Source organism: Seriola aureovittata, chromosome 24, assembly GCF_021018895.1.
Source record: "Seriola aureovittata isolate HTS-2021-v1 ecotype China chromosome 24, ASM2101889v1, whole genome shotgun sequence".
NCBI lineage: Eukaryota > Metazoa > Chordata > Actinopteri > Carangiformes > Carangidae > Seriola > Seriola aureovittata.
The window spans coordinates 4407013-4432384 of record NC_079387.1 but is presented as its reverse complement, the minus strand read 5'-3'; the positions used below and the strand labels follow the sequence as shown (position 1 = coordinate 4432384).

General features: G+C 41.1%; 2 protein-coding genes across 3 annotated transcripts; both read left to right on the top strand.

Annotated features, from left to right (window-relative positions):
* Positions 1 to 65: 65 nt before the first annotated feature.
* Positions 66 to 10326, top strand: cbsa (cystathionine beta-synthase a). Its single transcript, XM_056370080.1, has 15 exons — positions 66 to 215; positions 3430 to 3733; positions 4085 to 4191; positions 4455 to 4589; positions 4701 to 4780; positions 5479 to 5683; positions 5820 to 5911; positions 6092 to 6217; positions 6309 to 6393; positions 6485 to 6590; positions 6939 to 7016; positions 7133 to 7267; positions 7447 to 7555; positions 8023 to 8107; positions 9435 to 10326. Exons 2-15 carry the CDS (start codon positions 3438 to 3440, stop codon positions 9566 to 9568), a joined length of 1773 nt encoding a protein of 590 aa, XP_056226055.1. The 5' UTR covers positions 66 to 215; positions 3430 to 3437; the 3' UTR covers positions 9569 to 10326.
* Positions 10327 to 11067: 741 nt separating this feature from the next.
* LOC130165128 (uncharacterized) lies at positions 11068 to 25068 on the top strand. Of its 2 annotated transcripts, none has more exons than XM_056370078.1 (10): positions 11068 to 11357; positions 13140 to 13285; positions 14289 to 14370; positions 14575 to 14710; positions 15578 to 15780; positions 15965 to 16101; positions 16251 to 16392; positions 16529 to 16810; positions 16969 to 22636; positions 23250 to 23606. In XM_056370078.1, the coding sequence occupies exons 1-10, from the start codon at positions 11232 to 11234 to the stop codon at positions 23354 to 23356; spliced, it is 7029 nt and encodes a 2342-aa protein (XP_056226053.1). In that variant the 5' UTR covers positions 11068 to 11231; the 3' UTR covers positions 23357 to 23606. The 2 variants fall into 2 exon arrangements, with proteins under 2 accessions (XP_056226053.1, XP_056226054.1); XM_056370079.1 differs by lacking the exon at positions 23250 to 23606 and adding an exon at positions 23624 to 25068 and having other exon boundaries at positions 11071 to 11357.
* Positions 25069 to 25372: the final 304 nt, after the last annotated feature.

Sequence of the window (25372 nt, the reverse complement as noted above, 5' to 3'; positions counted from 1 at the left end):
ACAAACAGACGCCCTCGCCGTAGCCAATGGGAGGATGCCGTGAAACTTTGACCACGTCCTTCCCGTTTGGTCCACGTGTTTCGTCACGAAAGCCGCTGTCTTTGTGGGAGAGTGCTCACTCCGACGTGCTGTTCAGGGTCGCTGTGTACATCGGAGTCCTCCGTGGTTTATTTATATATTTTCTTACAGATTTCTGGCCGCATTAAAGTCGTCAGGTGAGTGGGGACAGACGAGTAGAGGAACCATTAGCTGAAGAAACCTAGAATAGATACATTAAACACGTGGTGTTTCACATTTGGTGGCTGAATGCAAATGTCTGATGCAATATTGTAACTGCGTAGTGCAGATATTTGATAGGCTATTTGTCAGCAAATTTGGCTTGGGGTTTTTTCATTTAATTGCTGCAGACTATAAACGAAATATGTTTTATTTCTATGAAATTATACAATGTCAATTATACGAGTATGTATTTCAATTTTTAGTCATCCACCCGGTCAGTGCTGAATCGTGTGTAATTTCCTTTAGAGTTTTTCTCTCGTTTTAATTTTGCCGTTTTATTCTTTAGTATTTGATTTAAGCTTTTTTTATTCATTTTTAATGTCATATAGCTTCCCTGTTACATATCTATTAGACGTTAAAACACATAGTAGACAATGTAGGGCCGCAACTAACGATCAATTGACCTACTATTTTATCGATTAATCGCTCAATTTAATGTCAAACAACAGTGCCAATGTCCCAGTAGAAGAAGTTATCTGACCAAAGGCTCTAAACCCAAAGATATTTAGGTTATTATCATATATAGCTAAGAAAACCTGCGAAAATTCACATTAGAGAAACTGACAGTGTTTTATTTTTTGGTATTTTTGGTTCTCCACTGCAAATAATTAAAATGTCAAAAGATTTTCCGATTAGTAGATACATTTTTAGTCTATAAAACATCAGAAACCAATGCAAAATGCTTTTCATAGTATCCTGGAGCACAGGGTGTCATCTTCGCATTCCAGACCCCAAAATACTCTTTACTATAATGTAAGAAAGCAGCACATTTGCACATTTGAGAGTCTGGAAACTCTGGTAATTTGGTATTTTATGTTTTGAAAAAGATTATTCATCCTAAAAAAAAAAAGGATGACACTTAATTGTTAGTATTCTTGTTACTAATATTGTTGCTGTTGTCTACTTGTCAATTTATAAACCTATCTTTTCAGTATGTATGATCGTTATCATTACACACCTATGAGCATCATAGCATCATAAAGTTAAACATGTTGATTTGCATGTAAATTAAAAGGTAATCATAATTAGCATACCTGCCTATTTTCAGCTGTATGTGTCCACAGTTTTACATTGTATTTCTACGCCCAGCATTCCTGATGTTCACATTTGGCCCACCATTTGTTATGGCTGAGTGAGTATCTATAGGCTGCTCTTCTGGTGCTGTTGACCAGCGGATACCCTGGTTGTGTTTGTTGCTGGTAGAGCAGTGATCTGAGCAACACTTGTGCCAATTTATAATAAGCTGAGATTTAAAACAAAAAATGGCTACAGCACTTTACATACCAAAGGAGATTAGAAATGTCACGACTTAAGCAGATAACCAAGTCTGATATGGTAAGATTGCTACAGGGATTTTTCATTTGACTGGGTTTGATGTTGCCAGGCTCAGATCAGGTGATTTTGCACTGTATTTCTTCAGCCTGGTAGGTATTTGAAGATTGGATTCTTGGCTTAAGTGTGGCGTATTAAACAAATTGAAATTTCTCCTCGTTAAATCCTCTTTCAAGTCTTTCCTGCCGTGCACTATGGGCTGCATGTGCTCTCACGGAGGATCATGTTGCCCTGTTGAACCCACATATCACCTACTCTCTTCCCACATTCTCCACAGCCGTTGTCACCAGTGTAACCTTAAGAGTGCATGCGGAGATCATCTGATACCAAGCTTTGAATGTGGGCAGGAAAGGAGATTAAAACCTTACACTTTCAGATAGGCACTGAAAACGATAACTGATGAAAGTTACGTAAGGATTACAGACGGAAGTATAAATGTATTCTTGTGTTCATTTCTTATTTTTAAGTGTGTCTATAACTCCAAAGCAGCGTATCTTGGACCAGATTTCTCTCCCATGCAGAGCTGTTTGCTTAAGAAGACGTAGTTGGTTTACTGTGTGGACACTATCTGAACTCATGGTGGAGTCAAAGAGGGGCCCCCGGTTCAACAGCTGGCCCCGCTGTGTGCACTGTGTATTAGTGAAGGTTCATAAGAGCTGGATGGTGGAGAAACCAAATGGATGAACTAACACGTCAAACAGAGATGCTGATAGGCTAAAGGATGGGAGGCAGCAGATTTTTTGTTCTTGTGAAAAAATATTGTCTGTAGGGCTGCAGCTGATTATTTTCATTAGTGAATAATCTGCACATTATTTTTTCAATTAATGCATTCAATAATTGATCATTCAAATGCCAGTAATTGGTGAAAAGGCCCATCACAATCTGTCACTATATATTTTCAGTCCTCGTTGTTTGCCAAACCTTAGGTCTATACCTGCAAGACGAACCGTCTGCTCCTGTTCTGGGCGGGTTTTATTACTGAAACTAATATCAACCTTTCTACTATTTTAATGTTTATTCTTCAGCTTGTCTTAAAGTCACTGACCCACCTTAAAGCCCCTCTTTGGACCACACAGACTCGTACTATTTATCGCCTCGCAGTACTGAATTTCAGTTAACATTTAGTTACACATTTGCAACTTTTACAACATTTTACAGCTGGTAACAACCAATGATTGAGCCATTTTAGTTTTACATTCACAAACAAAGATAATCCAAGGCACCTTGCCTGCACATTTCATCTCTTTTCCTCTTCAGAAATGTAGCGCACATCACCTTCTTAAGAAATGTCACTGTTCCTTTTTCTATAGTGTAGGAATGATGCAATACTAACTACAGCTTGATCAGCCAGTCGTTCCTCCTTCCCCATTACTCTTAATTTCTGTAATTACAGCATGATCATTTGCTCATCATGACTACGTGAAATGTCAAGTAATAATGAATATGTGTAGGTGTGACACCTGCAGTGGGCGGGGGGGGGGGGGGGGGGGTAACAACAGCAGAGTGCACTGCCAAATTTCACAGCATGACAGAGCTTTGCCGGTGCTGGTAATGACTCAGCATTTATGGAGGAAAGGAGTGGTTCAGTGTTGGGTTTTCGCTTTTATTGTGTTATGTAACAATATAGTTAGAATTAAATTTAATGTACATTTTGACTGTTTGTATCTTTAATGAAGAAGATGAAAAACGTGTCTTTTTCATGAAATTTTCTGTTAATTTTCTGATACATCAGTCCTGGATACCTTAAGGAACAATCTTATCTATATGGAGAAAATGTCACAGGTAACTACATAATCCTGTTTCCTCTGTGTTTTCCAGGCTAAACCATGCCGTCAGTTCCCTCCACCAAAGAGACCACTGTCAATGGCCCAGTGTGCCCCCACGCTGCCAAGCTGCACAACCACACCAACGGAGAAGCCAAACTCCGGGAGGGCTCCTTCCCACTGAACGGGCTTGACAAGCTACCCAAGGTAGGGGACACCCAAGAGACGGCCCGAACCATTCAGATCAACACAAAGAACGCTTCTCCCGAGAGGAAATGGATCCGGCCCGACCTTCCCAGCCGCTGCAAATGGAGCCTGGGAGCCTCGAACGCCGACTCTCCTCACACACGAGTTCCAAGGTCAGTGTGATGTTCAAGGCTCTAACGCTGTGACACGTGAAACAGTTTTGATATGCAGTTTAAAATCCAGCTTGACCAAACAACACTTGTTTGGAACTTATTGTACAGATAGCAGTGACCATTGTTTGTTTAAACCAGTGAAAACCAACTGTAACACATAACTGAGGAGTGACACTTGACACATAAACACTTGTTTTAAAAAGACGCCTCAAACCAGAGAAACAAGTGGCGGCAACTGTTATTACCCCACACTAGTCTCGACAAGTTAAAACAACGAGTGATGTTGATGTGATTAACTTTGCCGTGTATCTACATGCACAGACAACGCTGAAACCCTCTCTCTTCTCTCAGAGCTGTTGCTCCGACCATCCTCCCAAACATCCTGCACAGGATCGGTGACACTCCCTTGGTACGCATCAACAAGATCCCCAAAGCGTTTGGACTCAAATGTGAAATATGTGAGTCACTTAAGCCAAGACACATTCTCAGATAAGGCCGAAGGTGTGACTGTTAGTACAATTTCACTCATTGACAACTTGTAAACTTGTGAGTAGGGAGGCGAGAGATGTTACAAATGTTCCAGCTCAGAATATGATTCACTTATGAATTGAAGGCATTTCAGCACCGATTGCATCATTTCATCTTTTTTGTATAATCTCTTATCAAAATGCCTTTTTAATGTGACACTGAAACAAATGTTTCCGTTGTGTATTTTTTTTAGTGGCCAAGTGTGAGTTCTTCAACGCTGGCGGCAGTGTCAAGGACAGGATCAGCCTGCGGATGGTGGAGGACGCTGAGAGAAACGGGATCCTCAAGCCTGGAGACACCATTATAGAGCCAACCTCTGGAAACACTGGTAATTAACGGCATCTGTTTCTACTCAGGAATGTATGGGTGTCTACGAGGAATGGTATTTAAAGGTGTTGAGCAACAGCGTTATAAAATGTGCTCGTATATGTGTGTTAAGGTATTGGACTGGCCCTGGCTGCAGCTGTGAAAGGCTACCGCTGCATCATTGTCATGCCTGAGAAAATGAGCATGGAGAAGGTGAGTTCTCTGTCAGAATGAAACTATCACTCTGTCAAAGGGGGGATACATTTGCTAGCAATTCCCCGAACTGGCATATTTCTATTTGAATATTTTTGACTCTTAGTCTCTTGTGGTGCGTTCATGTTCCCTAGACAAATGGTAAAAACGTGTAAGAGTCATCTTTTGTCCTTAAATGTAAATTTAGTTTTCCAACTAATGAATTCAAAAAGCTGCTGACTCATTTTCAAAATCTTTATGGTTTAACCTCAGTGCCCACATGGAAGCCTGATAATGGAACCTTTTTTTTCCAGTCAGTTAGTTGAAGTTAAAACTTGCAGAAATGAGTCTTTCTTTGTCTTTATTACCTGCCCTTTTCAACGCAGGTGAAGTGCACCTGTTTAGTAGTAGGTTTGACTCTATTTCAGCAGGTTTATCAAGCCTCTCAAGTGCTTATGTTCATTACAAGCTGCATTTGAACTTCAGTATTTTGTTCATGGTGGAGATGGAGAGGCTGTCCAAACCTTCCTGCCACAGTGATTGCACAGGGTCTTGGTATATAATCCTTAAATGACACATGCTGCACATCTATATGCATATGGAGCTTACCTACTGCACATCTGGTAAAATTATGGTACAACTTAACAGGCCCAATCTGAAGTCGTACAATGATAGATTGCTGACTGTTTTTCCTGGTTGTTTGGTGTTTTTTTGTGCAGGTGGATGTCCTGAGAGCTCTCGGAGCCGAGATTGTCCGTACACCCACCAGCGCCCGCTTCGATTCGCCAGAGTCCCACGTGGGCGTCGCCTGGCGCCTCAAGAACGAGATCCCCAACTCCCACATCCTGGATCAGTACCGTAACCCCAGCAACCCACTGGCTCACTACGACACCACAGCTGAAGAGATCCTGGAGCAGTGCGACGGTACCAAGATCTTTCACCATATAACACAAATCAGTACCTTTGACATAGCTTTGTCTTTGCTCACAACTCTCAGCAGAAACCAGATTTGCTCGACAAACAATCAAGAAAATTCTTCATATCTTTATTTTTTTAACAGGTAAAATCGACATGCTGGTGGCAGGAGCAGGCACAGGGGGGACGATCACAGGTATCGCCCGCAAACTGAAGGAAAGATGCCCCAACATCAAAGTAAGTTGTCTCCGTCCAGAAGTCAAAGAGGACAAGTCAGTGTTTTTGTAAGATTATGCTCCTGAGTCTGAAAGTAGCATAGCTTTTGTGATTATTTTCATACTCACTCCAGCCTTGGCTGAAAGTGTCTGAAGTGGAATAACTGCTGAGCCACTTATGAATGGTGTGTGTTGTGTGCAGATTGTTGGAGTCGACCCAGAAGGCTCCATCCTGGCTGAGCCTGATGAGCTTAACAAGACCGATAAAACCCAGTATGAGGTAGAGGGCATCGGGTACGACTTCATCCCCACCGTGCTCGACAGATCAGTGAGTTCCAGGAACTGCCCCCCCCCCCCCCCCCACTTCCTTTTCTTTTGTTTACCTGACTCACAACCACTAATTTTTTAATTTTTTCCAGGTGATTGATACCTGGTACAAGTCCAATGATGAGGAGTCTTTCAACATGTCTCGTATGCTGATTAGAGATGAGGGCCTGCTGTGCGGTAAGTGCTCACAGTCCGTGCAAACACCGACACCAACTTTCCGACTGTGTGAGGAAAAGCCAACTCAGCTTCCTGCTCTTTGCTCTAACAGGAGGCAGCTCTGGAACGGCCATGGCAGCAGCGGTGAACGTGGCCCAAGAGCTGAAGGAGGGCCAACGCTGTGTGGTCATCCTGCCCGACTCCATCCGCAACTACATGTGAGAATCCCACATCCAAATAACCAGATGATGCATTCTTTAATTCATCATCTTCAGCTCACAAAAAAAAAAAAAAAAACATTTTGTGTGTCACATTCTGGCACATTCCTGCTGTCGAAACGCGTTTGGGGTTTAGTTTCTTGAGGAAAATTGCAGCTTTCTTCTTCCTCTTTGACAGTTTTGGCAGCACATTTCCCAGCGCACTGTGCACTAGAAAATTTGTTTTGTAAGACACTCACTAGAGGCGACATGAAATTTGACTGTGGCTGCCTCGTAAAACCTGTTTGCAAATACTTGATTTAGTTTGTACTCATTGTTTAAAAACTATCTGTATTTCTCACCCTCAAGGTCCAAGTTCCTGAATGACAAGTGGATGGTAGACAAAGGCTTCCTGAGGGAGGAGGACCTCATGGTGAAGAAACCATGGTATGTGTAATGAAAGGCTTTATTCTCTATTTTCCTCTATCTGTGTGTGTGTGTGTGTGTGTGTGTGTGTGCGCGTGTGGTTGTGTGAAACCCTCTCATTCCTCTGCGTCTGTCAGGTGGTGGAACCTGAAGCTGCAGGGTCTGAACCTGTCCGCCCCCCTCACCGTCCTGCCAACCGTCACCTGTCAGAAGACAATCAAAATCCTCAAGGAGAAGGGCTTCGACCAGGCGCCTGTGGTGGATGAGGCCGGGTGAGTGTCACGCTGAAATACTGCAGGTCTGGATCATGTTTGGTCCTATTGTGTTGTATCACAGTATCAAATGTTTAACTTCAACCCCTGTGTGTGTGTGTGTGTGTGTGTGTGTGTGTGTGTGTGTGTGTGTGTGTGTGTGTGTGTGTGTGTGTGTGTGTGTGTGTGTGTGTGTGCAGGCTAATCCTGGGCATGGTGACTTTGGGGAACATGTTGGCCTCAATTCTGGCAGGAAAGATCAAGCTGTCGGACCCGGTCAGCAAAGTGCTCTACAAGCAGTTCAAACAGGTCAGACACTATATAAAACATGTCTGTTCATTGCTGTTGCATTCAGGGAAATGTCCAAATGTGACAAAGAGATCCCCTCGTGGTGTTTTTCATACAAGTTATAGGCTGAATTTGAAGACTAAATTCTTAATTATGATTGGCTGAGAGCAGGAGCCAATGAGGCAGACCAGTTCAGGGGAGCATCTCCAGGTGAAAAGGCTCTGAACTGACTAGAGAGATTTTAGCAAATCAGGATGTGAGACAAGACCAGGTTCAGCTGTGACACGTTTAATGGAGTTGAGTAAAAGATTTGAAAGTATGTATTTTAAAAATCTGTATTCACCGAAAACTTTGACACATTTCCATCTCACCAGATAAATAATAGCCCCTTTTGTGCATATGCTACTTAGATTTTTTTGATAACATGTTAATGATGAATTTATTCACCTCTTAGCAATCTCAACACATTCCCTCATTTCCATTCACAGATCCGTCTCACTGACAATTTAGGAAAGCTATCCCGCATTCTGGAGACTGACCACTTTGCGCTGGTGGTACATGAACAGATCCAATGTAAGTACTACAGCATTTTCACAAACATGCAAATGAACACACACCTCCTTGGTTTATGCGTCTTGCTTGAGTCAGAACTTTGGCACCCCTGTGTGGTGGTATGACAAAACTGTCATTCTAAATGCTTAGATTAACGTAAACAATTATTGCATAAATCAGTCATATCTTTGATTTATAACATGTATTCTCATGAATGCCATAAATCAATCGGTCAGTGTTGTTATCCTCAGCAACTCAGACTGAGTGTACACATGCGGGGTCAGTGTCTTTCTCAAGGCCATACTGTTGACTGCTGATGAACCCGGGGCTCTGCCACACCCGCATTTTTAAGCTAACATCGGTCTGGCTCAGGGGCTCGACTTTCCGCTGATCATCCCTCTCTGATACATGAGTGTCAAAGTCCAGCTGAAGCGCGAGCATCCCAAAGAGTGTTTGTGTGTTTTTGGTCCAGGATTCAAAGTGGTTGATAAGATATTGGCAAACTCAGACTTTCTGGATCTGAACATGAAGTGCAACCTGACGTCATTACACGGTGGAATCACTGAATAAAAGTCAGTGACACAGAATAGAATAAATTCTCAAGCTGCAGGATTTATATGTGCTTCCTCTTCCCTTCAGCAGCTGTTTTATAATGACCACCAGAGGAGTGTCAGATTAAAGATGGACACAGACTGACCTTTAAATATTGTGTTATTGTTTTTTATACACATTTTATGAGTCCACTGGCCAAGTTTGATTGTGTCCAAGCTGCACAAAAAGAGTTTGGCACAAATGTAACCAGCTGGTGAACATAATGTAGCTAAAAGAGAGTGATTATTTGACTTGAATTCATCACATGGACAGACACATAGATCCAGATGTTTCTTGCTTCATATTTGCTGGATGTGAAAATAGGCAACTGTTTGCTAAACATTCCTCACACTAACAGAAAGTGATGATATAGCAATATGGTCTGTAGGTTACTGCCCCCAAGTGGCCAAAAAAATGAACTAATGCTGTTCTTTTTTTTTTTTTTGGATTGTAGTTTTAAATAGACTATTACCAATTGCATAAGATGTGTACAGGCAGTAGGCCCATACAGTTGAGACCTTTTAGAGTCCTGCTGTGGAATCAGTCCCATTTCCTACATACAACCAAACACTAAACTGGTTTTGTTTATAGGTTGGTTTTTATTCAAACAAAACCACTTTTCAACAGAGTTTTAATCTTAATCTTAATCTTTAATCTCTAAGCATTGAATTTGGCATCACAGATCATTGTGAAAACAATATAAAAGTGTGGTGGTTCTCTGAAATACACCCTCTGAACCCTTCTGCTCCTCCACCAGACTTGACAGACGGCTCTCCCAGTCTGAAGCAGATGGTTTTCGGGGTGGTGACAGCCGTCGACCTGCTCAACTTCGTCACAGTGCGGGAAAGGAGAGAGCGATCAATGTCGGAGTCAACTGATGAGCTGAATTGAACTGGCATTCTAAAACACACACAGGACACACTTGTATATTTCATTCACTACTATAACAAGATGAGTAGACATGTCTGAAAGGTAGCAAAAAATAGAAATAAGAAATGGGATGTTTTTGATTGAAGTTAGCATTTTTTCCATTTAAAAAAAATATTGATTCATTTTTTTTATGTTTAAGTCTTAAAGTATAATGAGAAAAGTATGTTGTGCCATTCAGTCATTTTATGTTATTACTTATTTGAGACATTTGATTATGATTTATTATATCTGCTTGTAGTGTTCAAAGCAATCTTTTGTAAGTTTGTAACTTATAGAGAGCTTTTTGTTTTGTATCAGGGTTTTTGAATATAGGCCTCTGTGTTACTGTTTTATTTGTCGGAAAAGAACATGATTGATTCACTGCAGCTTTGTGTACCCATCAAACATTAGAGATACGAGAATAATATTAAAGCCACATTCATCTCATTCATCAAGATTAGACAAATAGACAGTTGCTGTATATAAGCATTTGATCTTTCCAGTGTCGCTCACTGTGTGCTTTGTGTCTTTGTACACAAGAAGAAATACATGTGGAATATAATCAGATTTCTTAAAACAATCATGTATTATTTTCCTCTCCTGTTTCAGCATAATGTCTGTGAATTAAGTGTAAAGTGACTATTTACTGTTGGCTGTGTCTAGGAGAAACATTTTTTTATTGCATCATTTTTCCTTCATGAATGTCTATGATTAAATAAAATTTAAAGAAAGTCTGTAAACAGTCTTCCCGGTTATTGTAAAGAGAATATTGCAAAGTTGCACTTCATACCCTCATTCCTGAAGGGCAAGGAGATATATTTTTATATCTTCAGAGCACTATTATTATAAAGGGACATATTTAGCATCAAATGCAATTTCCATGCTACAGTAGCATTTAAAAACATCTTAGCATGAAATGTGTTTAGGTTTTGCCTTGCTTAGGTAGTTTTAAACAATGCCCCTTAAATCTCACAAGAATATTATAAGGATAAGAAATCTATGGGTTTCTGTTATTGATATTTTTTTACAATTTTTTATCTTTTTAAATCAAATCTTTATCGAAATTTCAGTTTTTCTTCTATTCAAAACAACTGCTGGGAACTACTGTTTTAATAATTTTATGGTGATTCTAGATAGACTAAATCTGCAAGCTGTACACGTTTACATATGTACCTAAACACAACTGTCAAAAATAATTATTTGATAATTTTATGTGCTATGTCAATAAGATATAAATATGATTAAACTGTGAGTAAATGATTTATTAGTAATGATATTTGTGTTAAATACTTCGTAATGCAGTCATTCTAACAGCTGCATCAATCATATTTCCTAGTTTGTACAATGGGACGTGAACGCAAATATTAACAGTCATTAACGCACAGTGTTTGTGTTTGCCATGTGGTTTGTGGCGCATGTAATAATCTTCTCGTAGCACCGTGTCGGCGGGGCATAATTGGGGTCGTTTGATTAACAGTGTATGTAAGACTCCGCCCTAATTAGCTCTCCTTCGGCGTACTCTGGTGTTATGAAGGAGCGAGCCCCTGTGTGTTAGCAGTATCCAATCAGCGCTGTCAATGCAAGTCGTTGACCGTGGAGATGTATGTTGTGTGGTAGCTGCTACGAGCAAGGCTAGACAGGCAGTATGGCGGAGGAGGGCAGTGTGTACGAGTTAGAGGGGCTAGAGACACAATTACAGAGTTTGTTAAGCCGCCACTCAAGTGATGAGTTGCGTGACGACAGTAAACCGTTCTGCTCCGACTTTTGCAAGGTAAGGAGCCGTGGCTGAAGTTGGTGACAGGCTTGTTGTCGAAGATAGGAGCATATATGTTAGCCGACTCCCCTCCCCCAGAACTGGACGCTACACGGCTAGCATTAGCAGTTAGGCTCGTTAGCAGCTAGCTTATTCGCTTTCGCCTGAAAAAACAATTACATTACAGTAACGCCCTCTGTACATTACGTCCGATAACGTAGTGTCAGATTCAGTTGATGTTGTCGAAGCGTCCAACTCAGTAAATTACTAATATCTTGACAATGGCTGTTCACTGTACAGCTAGCAAGCTAACTCGGCTATTCGCTTGAGCCACCTAGCCCAGAATTTGCCTGCAAGTTAGCGTAGTTAGTACACTGAATGTTTACCAAACTGAGCCACCGTCTGGGTAACTTTTTGCAGCCAAAATATGCGTTTGTAACCATTTAACTACTAATGAATATGTTAGCTTCGTAGCTGTTGTCTAACTGGAGGTTGCTATGCGATTAGTAGCCTGCATTATCAAGCGTTTTCTACAAAGCCCAACTTCGAAATTTTTTAATGAGCTTTCCTAACCCTCAACAACAACATGTTTTGTTGAAGTATGGATAACCAGATGTCGTCCTACCCTGAAAATGTCATAATGCTATTATAACGTTTAACGTTTATACCGTGTAAATGTGCATTTAATGTCAGTTGTGGGGGATTGCAAGTAAATATCCAACTGTATCAGATAAGACTCACAGATAAGGTTACAGCATACTCACTAACAGTGGAAAATAGTCTAGTCTACGGTCCAACATATACATTCTTATTTTGCTACTGACGGTACATTAAAACTTTAATTTTAGTTTAATTAAGTACATAAACACAGTTTAAGCTGCCAAACTAGTGTTGTGATGCTTTGATGGATGATGATGGAAACAAGATACACAGATCAGAAAAAAGCCTGAAAATAACATTGTTGACAGTTAACATTGAAGGGATTGCAATGGTGCACAAGAGTGATGTCTTGGATTTTCATCATGTATAAGCACATTATAAAATGTCAATATAATCTCATTGTATTTTAATGATCTTGCAGGTCAACTGTAAATATTGTGTGAAGCAGCGCTAAATGCCACATTTTGTTTGCAGACAGGCCCTTGACTTACGTATGTTATCATTGTGCATTGTAGTGAGAGTGTATCTATTGGGAAAGCTGCAGACATAACTGTTCCCATTAAGATAATGAATGTGCCCGGTCTGCCTTCACTGTGCAATGAGTGTTTTCATTTGAGCAATATAATACAAAAATGTGGCTCAGGCATACTCATGATTGTTACTTTTTTGTAGGGTAATCAGTGAGTTAGGTAGCTGTCTGTTTTCTCTTGGGTTTTAATGTTATAAAAAATGAAGGTATTGGTGGTATGGCTACAACTAGCGATCCTTTCATTATCAGTTAGCCTGCTGATTATTTTCTCTATAATTGTTTATTTTGAAGTCTTAAAATGTCCTGTCTAGCCTTACAAACAGTCCAAAACCCAAATATATTACATTTGCAATGGTATAAAACATCGATAATCAAACTAGTTGCAAATTACATATTGCGTTGATTCACTAATTGTTGCAGCTCTAACTGGTTTTTATTGATTACACTGCAGAAATTCCCCCAGGCCTAGTACATGTCGTCAGCTTACCTATAACTGCAGTCAAAACATCTAATATCACCACAAACTTAAAACAGGCTAAATGATACAAACTGTTAATTGTCCTTGTAATTTTGTTTTTGACTTATCTTTGTTTCGCCTTTTCTCTGTGCAGCTGGTGGAGGAGTACACTTCTCGCTGGCAGGTGCCACTGCCTCAGCTCAGGATCCTTGAGATAGCTCTCTGCTACTTTGCTAGAGCCTCCACTTCCTTCACATCAAACTGTGATCTTGTGCTCCACACACTCAGTAGTCTGGCCTTGTGAGTACACAGACCTCCCTAAAGAGGTGGCTTTCAGTCTTTGCGCACTAAAGTAATAGCCACAGATTTTATTTACTGCTTTAAAACAACAACAGTGTTTCGGGTATTACATTATTATTATTATTACATTATTATTCAGTGTGGAAGGCAGGTGATAGACACCCATGGTGTTCAGTCACATAAACATGTGCCAGACATGATTGTGTAACTTGTGATACACCTCAAAAGACAACTTGCTGAATTTCTAGTAGGTGATAACAGAACAATGTGCTACTGAGAGAGCTACAACCCCAGGCTTTCCTATCTCAACTCCTCCTGTCACCATCTCTGAGTTTCGAAACTTTCAATGTGAGCAGTGCCAGAAAGGTCATATCACTGCTTTGTTCAATTTTGCTTCACTATCCAAGTTTGACATTGGTTTATTTATGAATAGAGTTAGGGTAAGTCTTTACTCTTTCCAGCCCATTAGGCAATTGGCAGACATCACACACTGCCAGGAAAAAATACACACTAGACATTAACAGAGCATTAACTATATACACTATCTTTATAAAACACACAGGTATTATAAAATAACAAGTACCAGTGTCATAATACACAGAAAGAAAAATATTGTTTTTATATATTTGTCAGCCACATCTGAAGTGGTCTAGCATTTTCTGGGCTGTTGGTGGCAATGTTTATGGAATTGAAAGTTGATTGTGTTCATTGGCTCACACAAACCTATTTGTGAGCCAGGAAAACCCCTGGCATGCTGCCAGCTGTTGACCCTACTCCATCCGTAAACTCTCTGTCCTCCATCCTCTATCCCTCAGGGTTTCCCTCAGTTTCCCAATTAACTGCTTTCCACTGCCTTTTTTTCCACTACCACTGCCTTTAGATCCTTATAAACAACTGCATTTCTGTGAATTTGGCTAACGGCTCGTATGTATAAAGTTGGTTTACACTGTTTTTAAAAGTTGGATTTGTTGATGGAGGCCAGTGATTTCTGATTTCGTCACAGGAGTGTTTTTGAGTTGCTGCTGTTCTTTGACCTGGATGACTTCCATCAGGAGCCACTGAAACAATTCACTGTTACATTCCAGGTGAGATTGAAGTGCAGATGAATCAAAGATTAGAAATTTTACTTTATTGACTTGACTTTATTTTACAGCTCTTCGTTCTTCACAGAACACCTAACCGTTCAGAGCATTATTGTGGCAGGACATTTAATTTAATTTAATTTATTTCAAAATACTGGTACTAGCATAATACATCAGTGTTTTTTTTGTTCCTTGTCCCTCTTCCAGGAATGTCATTTGGCCCTTGCGAGTTATCAGAATGTTCACTTACTTCAGGTGGAGTGTTTGGTTCAGGGTGGCGGGCCTTGGGCCAGCTCAGTCTTACAGGCAATCCTCAGTGAGTCCAGTTTACCTCAGAATGAAGGTGGGTAAAATATTCAACATTTGTAGTAGGGTTATAATGATTCTGAAAGCGAGACAGAAACCATGATCAAAACGTCCATGATCCTGTGTCACGATACTGAAAGATGAAACCAACCCCAACCCACTGCAGGTGGAGCCTGTTAAGCTCTCATTACATTACTTATGAAACAAAACTCATTTTCATTTCATAATCAACACTATAACACATGTAAATCACAAAATTATAATTCTATTTACAGATAGGGAAAGACGTATATTATGTAAATGTTACACATTACACCTAGTTTATTGTCTGCACACTGCATGTGTAATGTGACTATTTTGGTCCAATCATGATCGAATGATCACACCTGCGGTAAAAGTAAGGCTAGTTTAATCAGCTCAAGATGTATAATAACTTTCAGATTGCAGACGCCCTGGCCACATTCAAGTCAGCAGCATGGGAAAAAAGATTAAAAAAACAAAAGCAAGGCATGAACTGCACCCTGGTTGTGACCCGAACCGTGGATTTGGAGAATCATTAAAACCATTAGTTTGCAGTTGTCATTTGTCATTATAGGTTAGAGTAAATTGTTTTTTTGTCTCTCTTCATTTCACACTTTCTGACCACTGAAACATGTCAGCCACATGTAACTACAAGCCATCTCTGTCCATTCAGTGTTTTAGTTTCACTTTATTTTCAGCTGCTGTAGCACATAGCAGTTCATTTACCATTTTTATATGAAATTTATTCTTTTTATCTTCATTTAATGTCTCATACGGGGTCATATTCTAAAATTTGGACTCCATTATCTCTGGTTGTTCCTTGTAATTACTGCTAATGTTTGCAGCATTAATTTGTCTCTCTTGTGACTTGGCCTTTCTGTAGCGGATGGGTGCATCAGCTCTGAGCTGCCGGTGTTCTTCGAGCTTCGGGTGCGCTACCTTTTATCCTGCGAGCGGGTCAGTGAGGCCATGGCCCTGGCTAAGTGTTGTGCTCGGCATCCCACAGCAGGACAACACTTGTTCTTCCTCCAGGTCTACCTCACGTGGCTTTACAAAACGTCACAGCATGACCGCCTATGTAAAGAGGTGGGTTGAGTCACTGTTGTAAGCATAAAAGTACAGCGTCTTTCAGTCAACTGGCGAGAATATTTCTGTCTGAATTTTGCTTGGATGCGACATAAGTAGACCACATGTTCACTGTATTTATGAGAACTATCTTTTGGGCTAAACTGATAGTACCTGTGATTTTCTGATTTTCCTGTCCTTTCAGATGGATGACTTTAATGGTAAAGATGCAGTTCACATTATCTGTAGCTTGGAGTGTGAGGAAAAAGACGACCTGCTGCTAGCCCTCAGCAGATCCTTCCTCTTCCAGCAGCTCCGCAGAGGAGATATGTACTATCTGTGGTAACTAAACTTAAAATTTGATGCTAATGTAATAAGAAGTCAGTGTATAACATCAACTGAGGTCTATTTAGGGGTTTCTAATTTCTACAAAAATCATAGCTGCCAAGTTATACAGCATTAAGAACAATTATTCACTCTGTTTTTTGCAGTGATCTTGTCTTTATATGGAGTAAACTTCATAGTCGGTTGAATACATCCAAGGATGCCCTACTTGAGGAGAGTCATCAGCTGATGCTGTCTGCCACTAATGTCAACTCAATCTTCCCGTTCATCAGAGCCATACTGCAAGAGGTGAGACAGAAATTTGAAATGAAGTGAATATTTATAAGCTGATATTTTTTTTTTTTTTTTTTTTTTTTTTTTTTTTTTTTAGTAGAATTATTAAGATTTTAGGATCTCATCAGTTCCTTTGTTTGTAACTTGCTAGCTGGGTGAAGATGGTATCCAGTTCTGCGTGGAGCTTTGTGCTAATGCCCTGGAGTCTTGCCTTCCCTGTGATGTCATTACCAAGTCCCTAATCTACAAAACCATTGCTGGCCTGCTTCCCAATGACCTGGAGGTTTCCCGGGCATGTGCTCTTCTCGTCTTCTTCCTCGAACGCACTGTTGAGGCCTACAAGATGGTGTACCTTCTTTACATGCATCCTGATCAGGAGTACCACGTGGAGAACAATCCCATCGGAAATCATGTTCGCTTTGAAATGCTTCAGGTAGAGCTTCTTTGTTACAAATCACGTGAGAGGAAAAGCATATTTTGGGTTTCTCAGTCAGTTCAGATGACCATTACAGAATTGGTACATAACATTGTTGCTTGCTATTTTTTCCCATATTGTTGTGCTAAAACATTTTCTTTTCTGTCTCTCCTCAGGTCTTGAAGAAAGACCTCTATTTTGACCCAGAGTTTTGGAACCTCATTGCTTTGCGGACCAATTGTTTGAAGTTGATGAGTGAGAAAGTGGTTAGTGCTGCCCTTGAAGAAATCATGGAGGACAAATGGATCCACAACTATTGCACCAAAGAGCTTGGATTCCGGTCAAGCACATCATTATGTCAGAAAGGCAGTAAAGGGGCAGCAGCAAAGAAGCGGCACCATAAAGAGGACAGACATCATAAAGATGACACTGACACAGCATCCAAAAGACTGAAAGTGGGCCCAGGCAAAACACGACTAAATCTTGATGTAAAGAAGAAAGGCACCCAAGGATCAAGACCTTTGAAGGAAACTTCATCTGAACCTTTGAGGCGTTCATTTTGGCAGCTCGACAGAATAGAGGACAATGTCGCCATTGGGTATGGACAACATAGACGCACTACACGACTCTCAGAGAAGAACCCCCCAAAACGGAGGATTAGGAAACCCAAGTGGCTTCTGGCAGACTCAGGAACTCTTGAAGAGAACAGTGCTCCTCTGAAGATCAAAAAGCATGGGTTGAAACATCAACAACACGATCATCAATCTCCTGTTGTAAAGAGGTCTGAAACTGGTCAGATCAAGAATAATGCAAAACTCAAATCTTCAGTACACTCTCATTTAAAGGCAAGGGAAAACAACAAGCACCAGAGAGAATTGTCTTTGGACTGTCTTAAACAAGCCACCCCTCCGCAAGTAATTCTTGAGCTCTCCTTACCAGACAATGAACTGATGGGTACGTTTACTGAGGACACTTGCAACAGACAGAGAGGCTTCCCCCAAGTGCTTCTTTACAAACCCACAGTGAAGCTTCCTGTCACATCACAACCTGTGAAGACTGTACATCGCAAAGAGGTTATTCTTAGAGCACGGGATGCAGCAATGTTTGTACAACAGTTGCACTGTTATGCTCGGCGGCAGAAAGGAAAAGGTAACGGGTCGAATGTTCACGGCTCAGTGTCAACAATCACACGCTCCTCTGTGCAGGGAAGTCCTCCTAAAGATCCACTAAGAGAGCTCTGTGAAAAGCCTGAGATGAAAGGCAGAGTTTCTTCTCAGACACCAATAGAAGCTGAAGTTACAGCATCTCCAGTTTTAGAAAAAGTCCCTCAAGCTCAAACTACAAAATCAGTCTCACGAAAGGCATCTGCTGCAAGAGAGCTCTCTGTAAAGTCTTCTGTTGAAATGAAAGTTACTGTTGCTCCACAGACACCAGCATCAGCAAAACTGACAAAACCCCAGGTTTTAGACAAGGTCCCTCAACCTCCAAGCAAAGCAAAAGTCTTGCATTCCATTACTTCATCAAGAGAGCTCCATGAAAAGTCTGCTGAAATGGAAGCTACCACTGCATCACACAATGCAGCTGATGTGACAGAAGCCCCAAGGTTAGATAAGGTCCTGCAAGCTCAAACCGCAGCTTCATCCACAGAGCTCTGCGAAGAACCTGCTGTTGAAATGAAAGTAACTATTGCCTCACAAACCCCAGCAGCAGGTAAAGTGACACAGAGTGATACAAGGTTAGATAAAGCCTCTAAAGCTCAAACTGTAGAAGACCTCTCAAAAACCACAGCTTCAGCCGAAGTGTCGCAGACCACAACTGAAGACAACAATCAGAAGATAGTTACTGATAAAATCCCTCCAGGCTCCAATACAGCTAACATTGGCGCTGCAGATCCAACAGCCTCTCACTCCCACGATGTTCTCATATATGGGGAACAAGAACTCAAGTCACTTTCCCTTCAGGCTGAAACTGGTAAAATTCCTGTGGCCCAAGAAAAAGCAGACACTCACACAGAGGTGCTCACCACAGTCAGCAACAGCATTGCTGAGGCGGATGTCACAGAGGATTTATCCAAAGACTCGAGAGGACGTGTTCCTTGTGAAAGGGACACAAGCCCCAGAGGAAATATTGTCACTCTAAGTAAGGTATCAGAGACTCAGGCTACTTATTCACCTACAGACCAGGACAGTATAAATGACATATCTGCTCTGACATTAGTAACAGAAATGGTTACTGAACTTGCGCCTGAGGCACTTGCTCGAGATTGTGAGAATGAAAAATGGCGAGCTCCAGAGAACAGTGCTTCCAAGGAGTCAACAGCGGTAGGTAAACCTAAAGTACCTCACAAAATACGGATTCCCTCCAGCTGCTCTGTACCAGAATGGGAGGCCTCCGCGGTTGCTGATATGCAACTGAGGAAAGGGAAAGGAGGAATTCACGATATTGCTCTGGAAACACCTGAGAACAGTGAGGCTATGGAAACACCACCAGAATCAGAGGAATCCAAGTTGGAGTTCTGTTGTACCTTCTGCAACAAGGTCTTTAAGGGAAGTCGTGTTGTAGCACATGCAATGTTCCATTATCGTAAAGACGAGTGCATGTTCTGTGGCACGATGTTCAAAGATGACCTCCTGGCCATGATGCACCTTTCTGATCATATAGAAAAGCTAAAGAAGAGCAAAGAGTCAGCTGGTAACAAAGTCCAAGAAAACAGGGTCTCGGAGTCCAAAGATATTTCCACACCTAAAACCTCTGCCAAAGGTCGTCGCAGTAGTGGGAGATCAAAGAAATCTGCTCTGTCTTCTGATTCAAGCCCACCTGAATCCAGAAAGTTAAGATCTAATGACAAGCCAGTGGATGGTCAGCTTTTACAAGAAAAGAAACAAAACACATCAAAGCACCTTAGTAGAGAAATTCCTGTTCATAAGGTAAATGGGCATGTTGGCAAAAAGAAAGAGGTCGACACAGTGAAGCAGCCGCTTATGCAGCAGGAGATCTCCCAAGCAAGAACAAGTAATGGATCTGAGAATCCTGAGCTGCCAGAAAACCAACATGTAGAGATGTACTCCTCTGCATCTTCAGTTCAGGTAGAGAAAGAGTTTGGTTGTTCCACTAAAGATAAAATGAAGGAGGCAGTCCACAAAACAACAGCCACAAAACAAATTGGGAAAGATGTCGAAGAGAAAGTTTGCTGTCCTGTGGATGGATGTGCTTGGTTTACAGACTTATCGAAAAACCGTGTTGCACTCCTTTACCATGCTCTGGAAGATCACAATGGTGAGCTCAAACCCTTAGAACTGGCTTTCCATGTCGGAAATGGTAGATGTTCTATTTGCATGAGGGTTTTGTGGAGTTTCGAACACTTTCAGCACCATGTTGAAAGACACAGAATCACTCCTCGGCATCCTTGCCTTCATCAAGGCTGTACTGCCAGGTTCAAAACCGGAATGGAAATGAGACGCCACGCCCGGAGGCACAGTCCGCTGCAGGCAGTGTGCTGCCTCCCTGGTTGTTCTCAACTATTTATTTGTCTCTGGGCACTAAACCTTCATGAAAAAGAGCATTATGCATCCAAACCCACAAAACCAGACAAGGTCACAAAAGAGCAAACTGGTGCAGAAATTGGGGATCATAAGCCAAAAGATGCTACTTCTGTAAATAAGACTGTGAGTTTAAAGGCTGCTCGTAAGTTAAGAGGAAAGGCTACACATAACTCGTCATCAAGAAAACACGTTAAGGCTCCTCCTCTCTCCAATGTCAGAACATCTGTGTTGGAAACGGAGTTGAAGGAGAGAAATGAGGATTCAGGAAAGGATTCAAATGTCTTAAAGAATCTCTCCAACAAAGACACCTCTGCACAGCCTACTGTTCCTAATCTGAGAGTAAGGCAGACGTTAAGAAAAGGGCAAGTAACTAATACAACACTGGCAGCTCCCAAAACCCACAAAGTCATCTCATCATCATTGTTAAAACACAACAGCAAAGTGAGGCAGAAGTTTAAGAAAAAGCAGATCAAAGTAAATGCAAAAGGTCCTGCAAGAAGAGGTCGTCCTCCTAAATCAAAGAAAGCTGTGCATGATGAAAACACTTCTACTGGTCAAAACAGTGACACTGACAAAGAAAAAACTGGTTCGCAAAAGGATTCGAAGCAGCCTACTCAACTTGGAAGTGCACCTAAAGCAGCAGAGGACTCAAATCCGAGCAACAGGTTAGCAGCAGCAGAAGAAGAAAAGAGTAAGCAGGACCAAGATGTAGTCAGAACTACAGACAGACCAGTTGATGAATCAAAGACTAAGAAATCAGTGAAAAAGAGTCATGTTAAACAAAAGGGGGCCTCGCATAACACCTCTACAGTTGTTGCAACAGATAATAGTTTAAATCGATCAGTCATTCCCACCACAGCAGACGAAACACAGAAGGTGACCACTGGCAAAATAAATAAAGTGCACAAAGCAAAAAAGCGCTCCTCTCCTAAAGAAAATGATAGTCAAACTGAGTCAAACCTCAGCAAGTCAAGGAAGCACAAGGTTACAAATAACAAAGTCAGCACGAAGACTGTCAAGAAAAAATATCCCCTCAAAGAACAAGAGTCTGCCTCAAAGAAGGCCGCCAAGGCAAGATCTGCTGTCCCACAAGTTGAAGCCAAAGCAGCAGCAGTTGTAGTAGAAAATTCTGCTGAGGAGGATGGAAAAGCAAAGGCAGAAAACATGGACTCAACACAAAACAGCACTGGTAACACAGTGCCTGCTGTTACAGCAAACATTTTAAATGAAGCAACTGCACCACCCAACAGCTTAAATGAGCGAGCCTCACCACCCACCACATCAGGACAAAAAACACAGAAGGTAACAACAGAGGAAAAGATATCACACACCATGAAAAAAGAGAGACATAAAGAAAAGAATGCTAAAACTGCTTCTTCAAACTCAGGCAAGGCAAAAAAGAAGCACAAAGATAGGGATAAGAAGGGGGACAAAAAGACAGTCAAGAAAAAACAGCCATGCAATGACCTGGGAAAAACATCCGCCTTGAAAAAGACTGCCAAGTCAAAATCCATAGTCCAACAACAGGATGAGACCAAAACACCTGCAGCATTAGCGAAGAGCACTCTTGATGAGGAGGGAAAAGTTAAGGAAGAAGCCTCAGATGCAACACTTGACAGCGCTGGTCCCTCCATGCTTGCTGTTACCAGCCGCTTAAATGCAAAGACTTCTCCACCCACTGCCGCTGAAGAGAAAACGCAGAAGGTAACAAAAAAGTCAAAGAAATCTAATGATATGAAAAAACCTGACCCCAATAAAGCAAATAAGAAGCGCAAGAATATTCATAAAGAAGGTGACACAAAGATAGTCAAGAAAAAATTCAAAGATAAGGGTGTTCCACCAGCATCTAAGAAGCCTGCAAAATCAAAAACTGAAGTCCAACCACCCACTGAGGCCAAAGCAGAGATAGAGGAGGGAAAAACTTCAGCGGAAACACCACAATCTGCAGTTAGCAGCTCTGGTAACTGTGTTATAATGAATGGACAAGCGGCAAGTGAAGATTTAAAATCTACAATGTGTAAGGACTCTCTCGCCAAATATAGTAAGAGGCCATACATGCGACTGCCACCTACAGCTTACCTTGATGAGAAGTACATCACCATGCCAAAACGGAGGAAGGAGATGTCACTTTTCCAGCCGTATCAGAGAAATCCCCCCGCTGGGCAGACTCCTGTTCCAGCAACTCTGCAGAGACAACGATGTGCCAATTGTTTTGCTACTTTTAACAGTGCTGAGGATCTGCAGAGTCATCTCCAGCTGCAGAAGTGCTCAAACCTCTTTGGGTTTGACTCTGACGATGAGGGTGAGTCTGAAGCCTTAATTATTGAATAGTTCAAATTGAAAATGTCAATACACCACGTTTAAACATTAAGAATATCGTATTGATCTGAATACAAGACCCACATGACAAAAAAACAACCATCTCCTTGTCCGACTTGTTTTTTGGAAAAAGATGGAAAATAGCATCAGTGGTGCTGAGAAAAAATAAAATTAGCCCAAGGATAAGCACATACTTTTTTCTTTTCTCTGGTAAAGTGAAACAGAAACTTGTTCATAAGTCACATACTCACACACTCTCCTGTCAGGCTCTTGGAAGCAGCTGGTAAGATTTTCTTTGTCGTTGAGGTGCGCTTCCGAATAATTTTTTTTTATTCATGAGGAATTTATTTCTCCTGTAGATTCAACTGGCCTAAACACTTGTTGGGCTGACGAACTGTAGTCACACAACAAACAGACTTAACTACCGTGTTGTGTCTACATGTTTTTCAGTCATCCGTCTGATGGAACAGATACAGCCCTATTTTAGTCTAGCTCTACACACGTTGCGTAACAGCTTGTGATTTACTCTTACATGACCTAAAGTGTATTTTTATGCTTAAAGTCATTTTTCCTGCGTTTTATTCACACAACTGCAGGGATTGTGTTTTGGCCTCACAAAGCCTGCAAAAACGCCCTGAAATGGCCTCACTGGGTCCAACGACCTGGAGCTGCTGCTGCTTTTCACGCCACATCTCCTGTTTAGACACAGTGTGAGGGTACAATCAACCCATACACTCTGTAGTAGCTGGCGTTACACTCATAATCTCTCCATTAAAATATAACTTAAGCTGTGAATACGTAATTGTGTGGTCCTGAAATAAAACAGCGCCCACTTTGTCAAATTTACAGAAGAAAATATTGTCTTATATTCAGGCCAGTACACTCATAAATAATACAAACACAGAAGTTTAAATTGTTAAATCATCTGCAGCTGTGTCGTTATGCTTTTTCATGTGTTTTTCTGTTTTAGGCAACAGTTGAACAGGTCTATTTAAGTCAAAACAGATTGTTGTCTGGGATGCATAATAGAGTGACCTGTGGACCTGCATGGAGCCCCTGGATGGATCGTACCTCAACAGATCATTGCTCTCTGAATGACTCGTTCATTATTTTGGGCAAAGACTCATGCATCAGGAGTTATCAGAGGAGACCTGGAACTGAGAGGGTCTTCTGACTTTTGCTGCAGCATGTGCCTGTAACACAAGGCCCGGGAGCGGCCGGGACACATCAAATAGCCAGTCGGTAAAAAGACTACTGAACTGAATCCCAGTCAGACTGTTAGCAGAACAGCTAGTACTGAAGTGCCTGCTCTGGAACCGCTGTGTCGTTTCCAGCTGCTTCACCTGGTATGGAGATTGAGTATTGTGGCTTAAAGACTGGACTCTTGAAAGCTGTGAAAAAAAAAAAACTGACGCTAGATGACAAGGCTGCTCCTGCTTTCACTAGGATACATATTTTTCACATCAGTAAGCCATAATATGACATTGTTTGCTTTTTGCACTCTTCTCATAAGATATTCTGTTCATCTTTTTTCTGCTTAAACTCTCAAAGTGATGGGAATTGTACAATAAAAGCTCATACTATTTTAACATCCTAAGGTTAAAAACATAATGTAGTCTAAACTTTGAAAGTTGAAAGATTGCTGTATCAAAGTCTTCTTTGGGAAGTTTTTATGTATAATTCTTGTTTAAATACTAATTGTATTTCTAATACAAAGTTCCCTGTGGGGTTGATTAGGACTGAGCTGCTTGTCCTCATTATGACTAACCAGTAGGGGTCAGTGTGCACCCGTTTCAAGCACCTCATCAGATTTCTTTTTTCCTCTTGCTAAACATAAGATGATAATGTTTGCTTTTTTTTTGCAACAGACAGATTTATACCTACAGAGTTGTTCCACTGTATTTATCACTGTACAGTCTCAAGAAATGCTTTCACTTCCAGGACACATCCATCAAGCTGTATTTCCTTTAGCAATAACAAATTCCAACCACAGGATGTGCCAGTATCCCACAAATACTTTGCTGGATTCTGTCACTAATCATATTCTATCTATTATTTGCTGTTGGTGGAGCAGCTGACATTCTGTCTTATATTGTATTTTCTCACTTAAATATAGATTTTTCATTTTTATCTGGAACTGTCCAAGACCATTGGAACATTGTGATTTCTCTTTTAAGGTGAATGTTGTCTTTAAGGATTCCTTCAGAGAGAAACAGAAATGTGGCAGTCAAACTGCCACAGTTTTACTGGGAGGCCGCACCAGTCTTTCATGAGCAGCAGCAGGTTATATTTATTTATGATTTATTTTCTATCTTTTGTAAATATTTGAAGAGTTTCACTGGCTTATTATATAAGGAGTTGTTGGAGCCAAGTTTATATTTTGTTCTTGGAAAAAATAAAACTTATTTCAAATGGCTTCTCTTCTGTTGGCCTTCCAATGGTACACAATATACCAGCGAAGTGCATGCTTTCATCAGAGGAATTGGCAGTGTATTCCAACAGTAGGAAATAAAAAGCACGAGTGCACTGCCAACAGATAAGACACAGCAATGCGCTGCAAAGGAAGAGAAAAAATTCAATTATACCCCAAGGCGACTGATCAATAAATCCTCACCTTTGCCACACTGTCAACTTATCAATATAAAGGTTTGCAAGCCAACACGTGAAGCTTACTGCCAAGTGCAGCAATAAAAGAATCCATGTTTTTATCCAGAATAGA

Bases quoted from the DNA above. Each gene is read 5' to 3' on its own strand.
- LOC130165128 (XM_056370078.1), top strand. From the start codon at position 11,232: ATGGCGGAGGAGGGCAGTGTGTACGAGTTAGAGGGGCTAGAGACACAA. The intron at 14,711-15,577 runs GTGGGTAAAATA...GCCTTTCTGTAG, and splicing joins CAGTTTACCTCAGAATGAAG to CGGATGGGTGCATCAGCTCT. The intron at 16,393-16,528 runs GTGAGACAGAAA...GTAACTTGCTAG, and splicing joins TCAGAGCCATACTGCAAGAG to CTGGGTGAAGATGGTATCCA.
- cbsa (XM_056370080.1), top strand. From the start codon at position 3,438: ATGCCGTCAGTTCCCTCCACCAAAGAGACCACTGTCAATGGCCCAGTG. The intron at 6,394-6,484 runs GTAAGTGCTCAC...TTGCTCTAACAG, and splicing joins AGATGAGGGCCTGCTGTGCG to GAGGCAGCTCTGGAACGGCC. The intron at 6,591-6,938 runs GTGAGAATCCCA...CTCACCCTCAAG, and splicing joins GACTCCATCCGCAACTACAT to GTCCAAGTTCCTGAATGACA.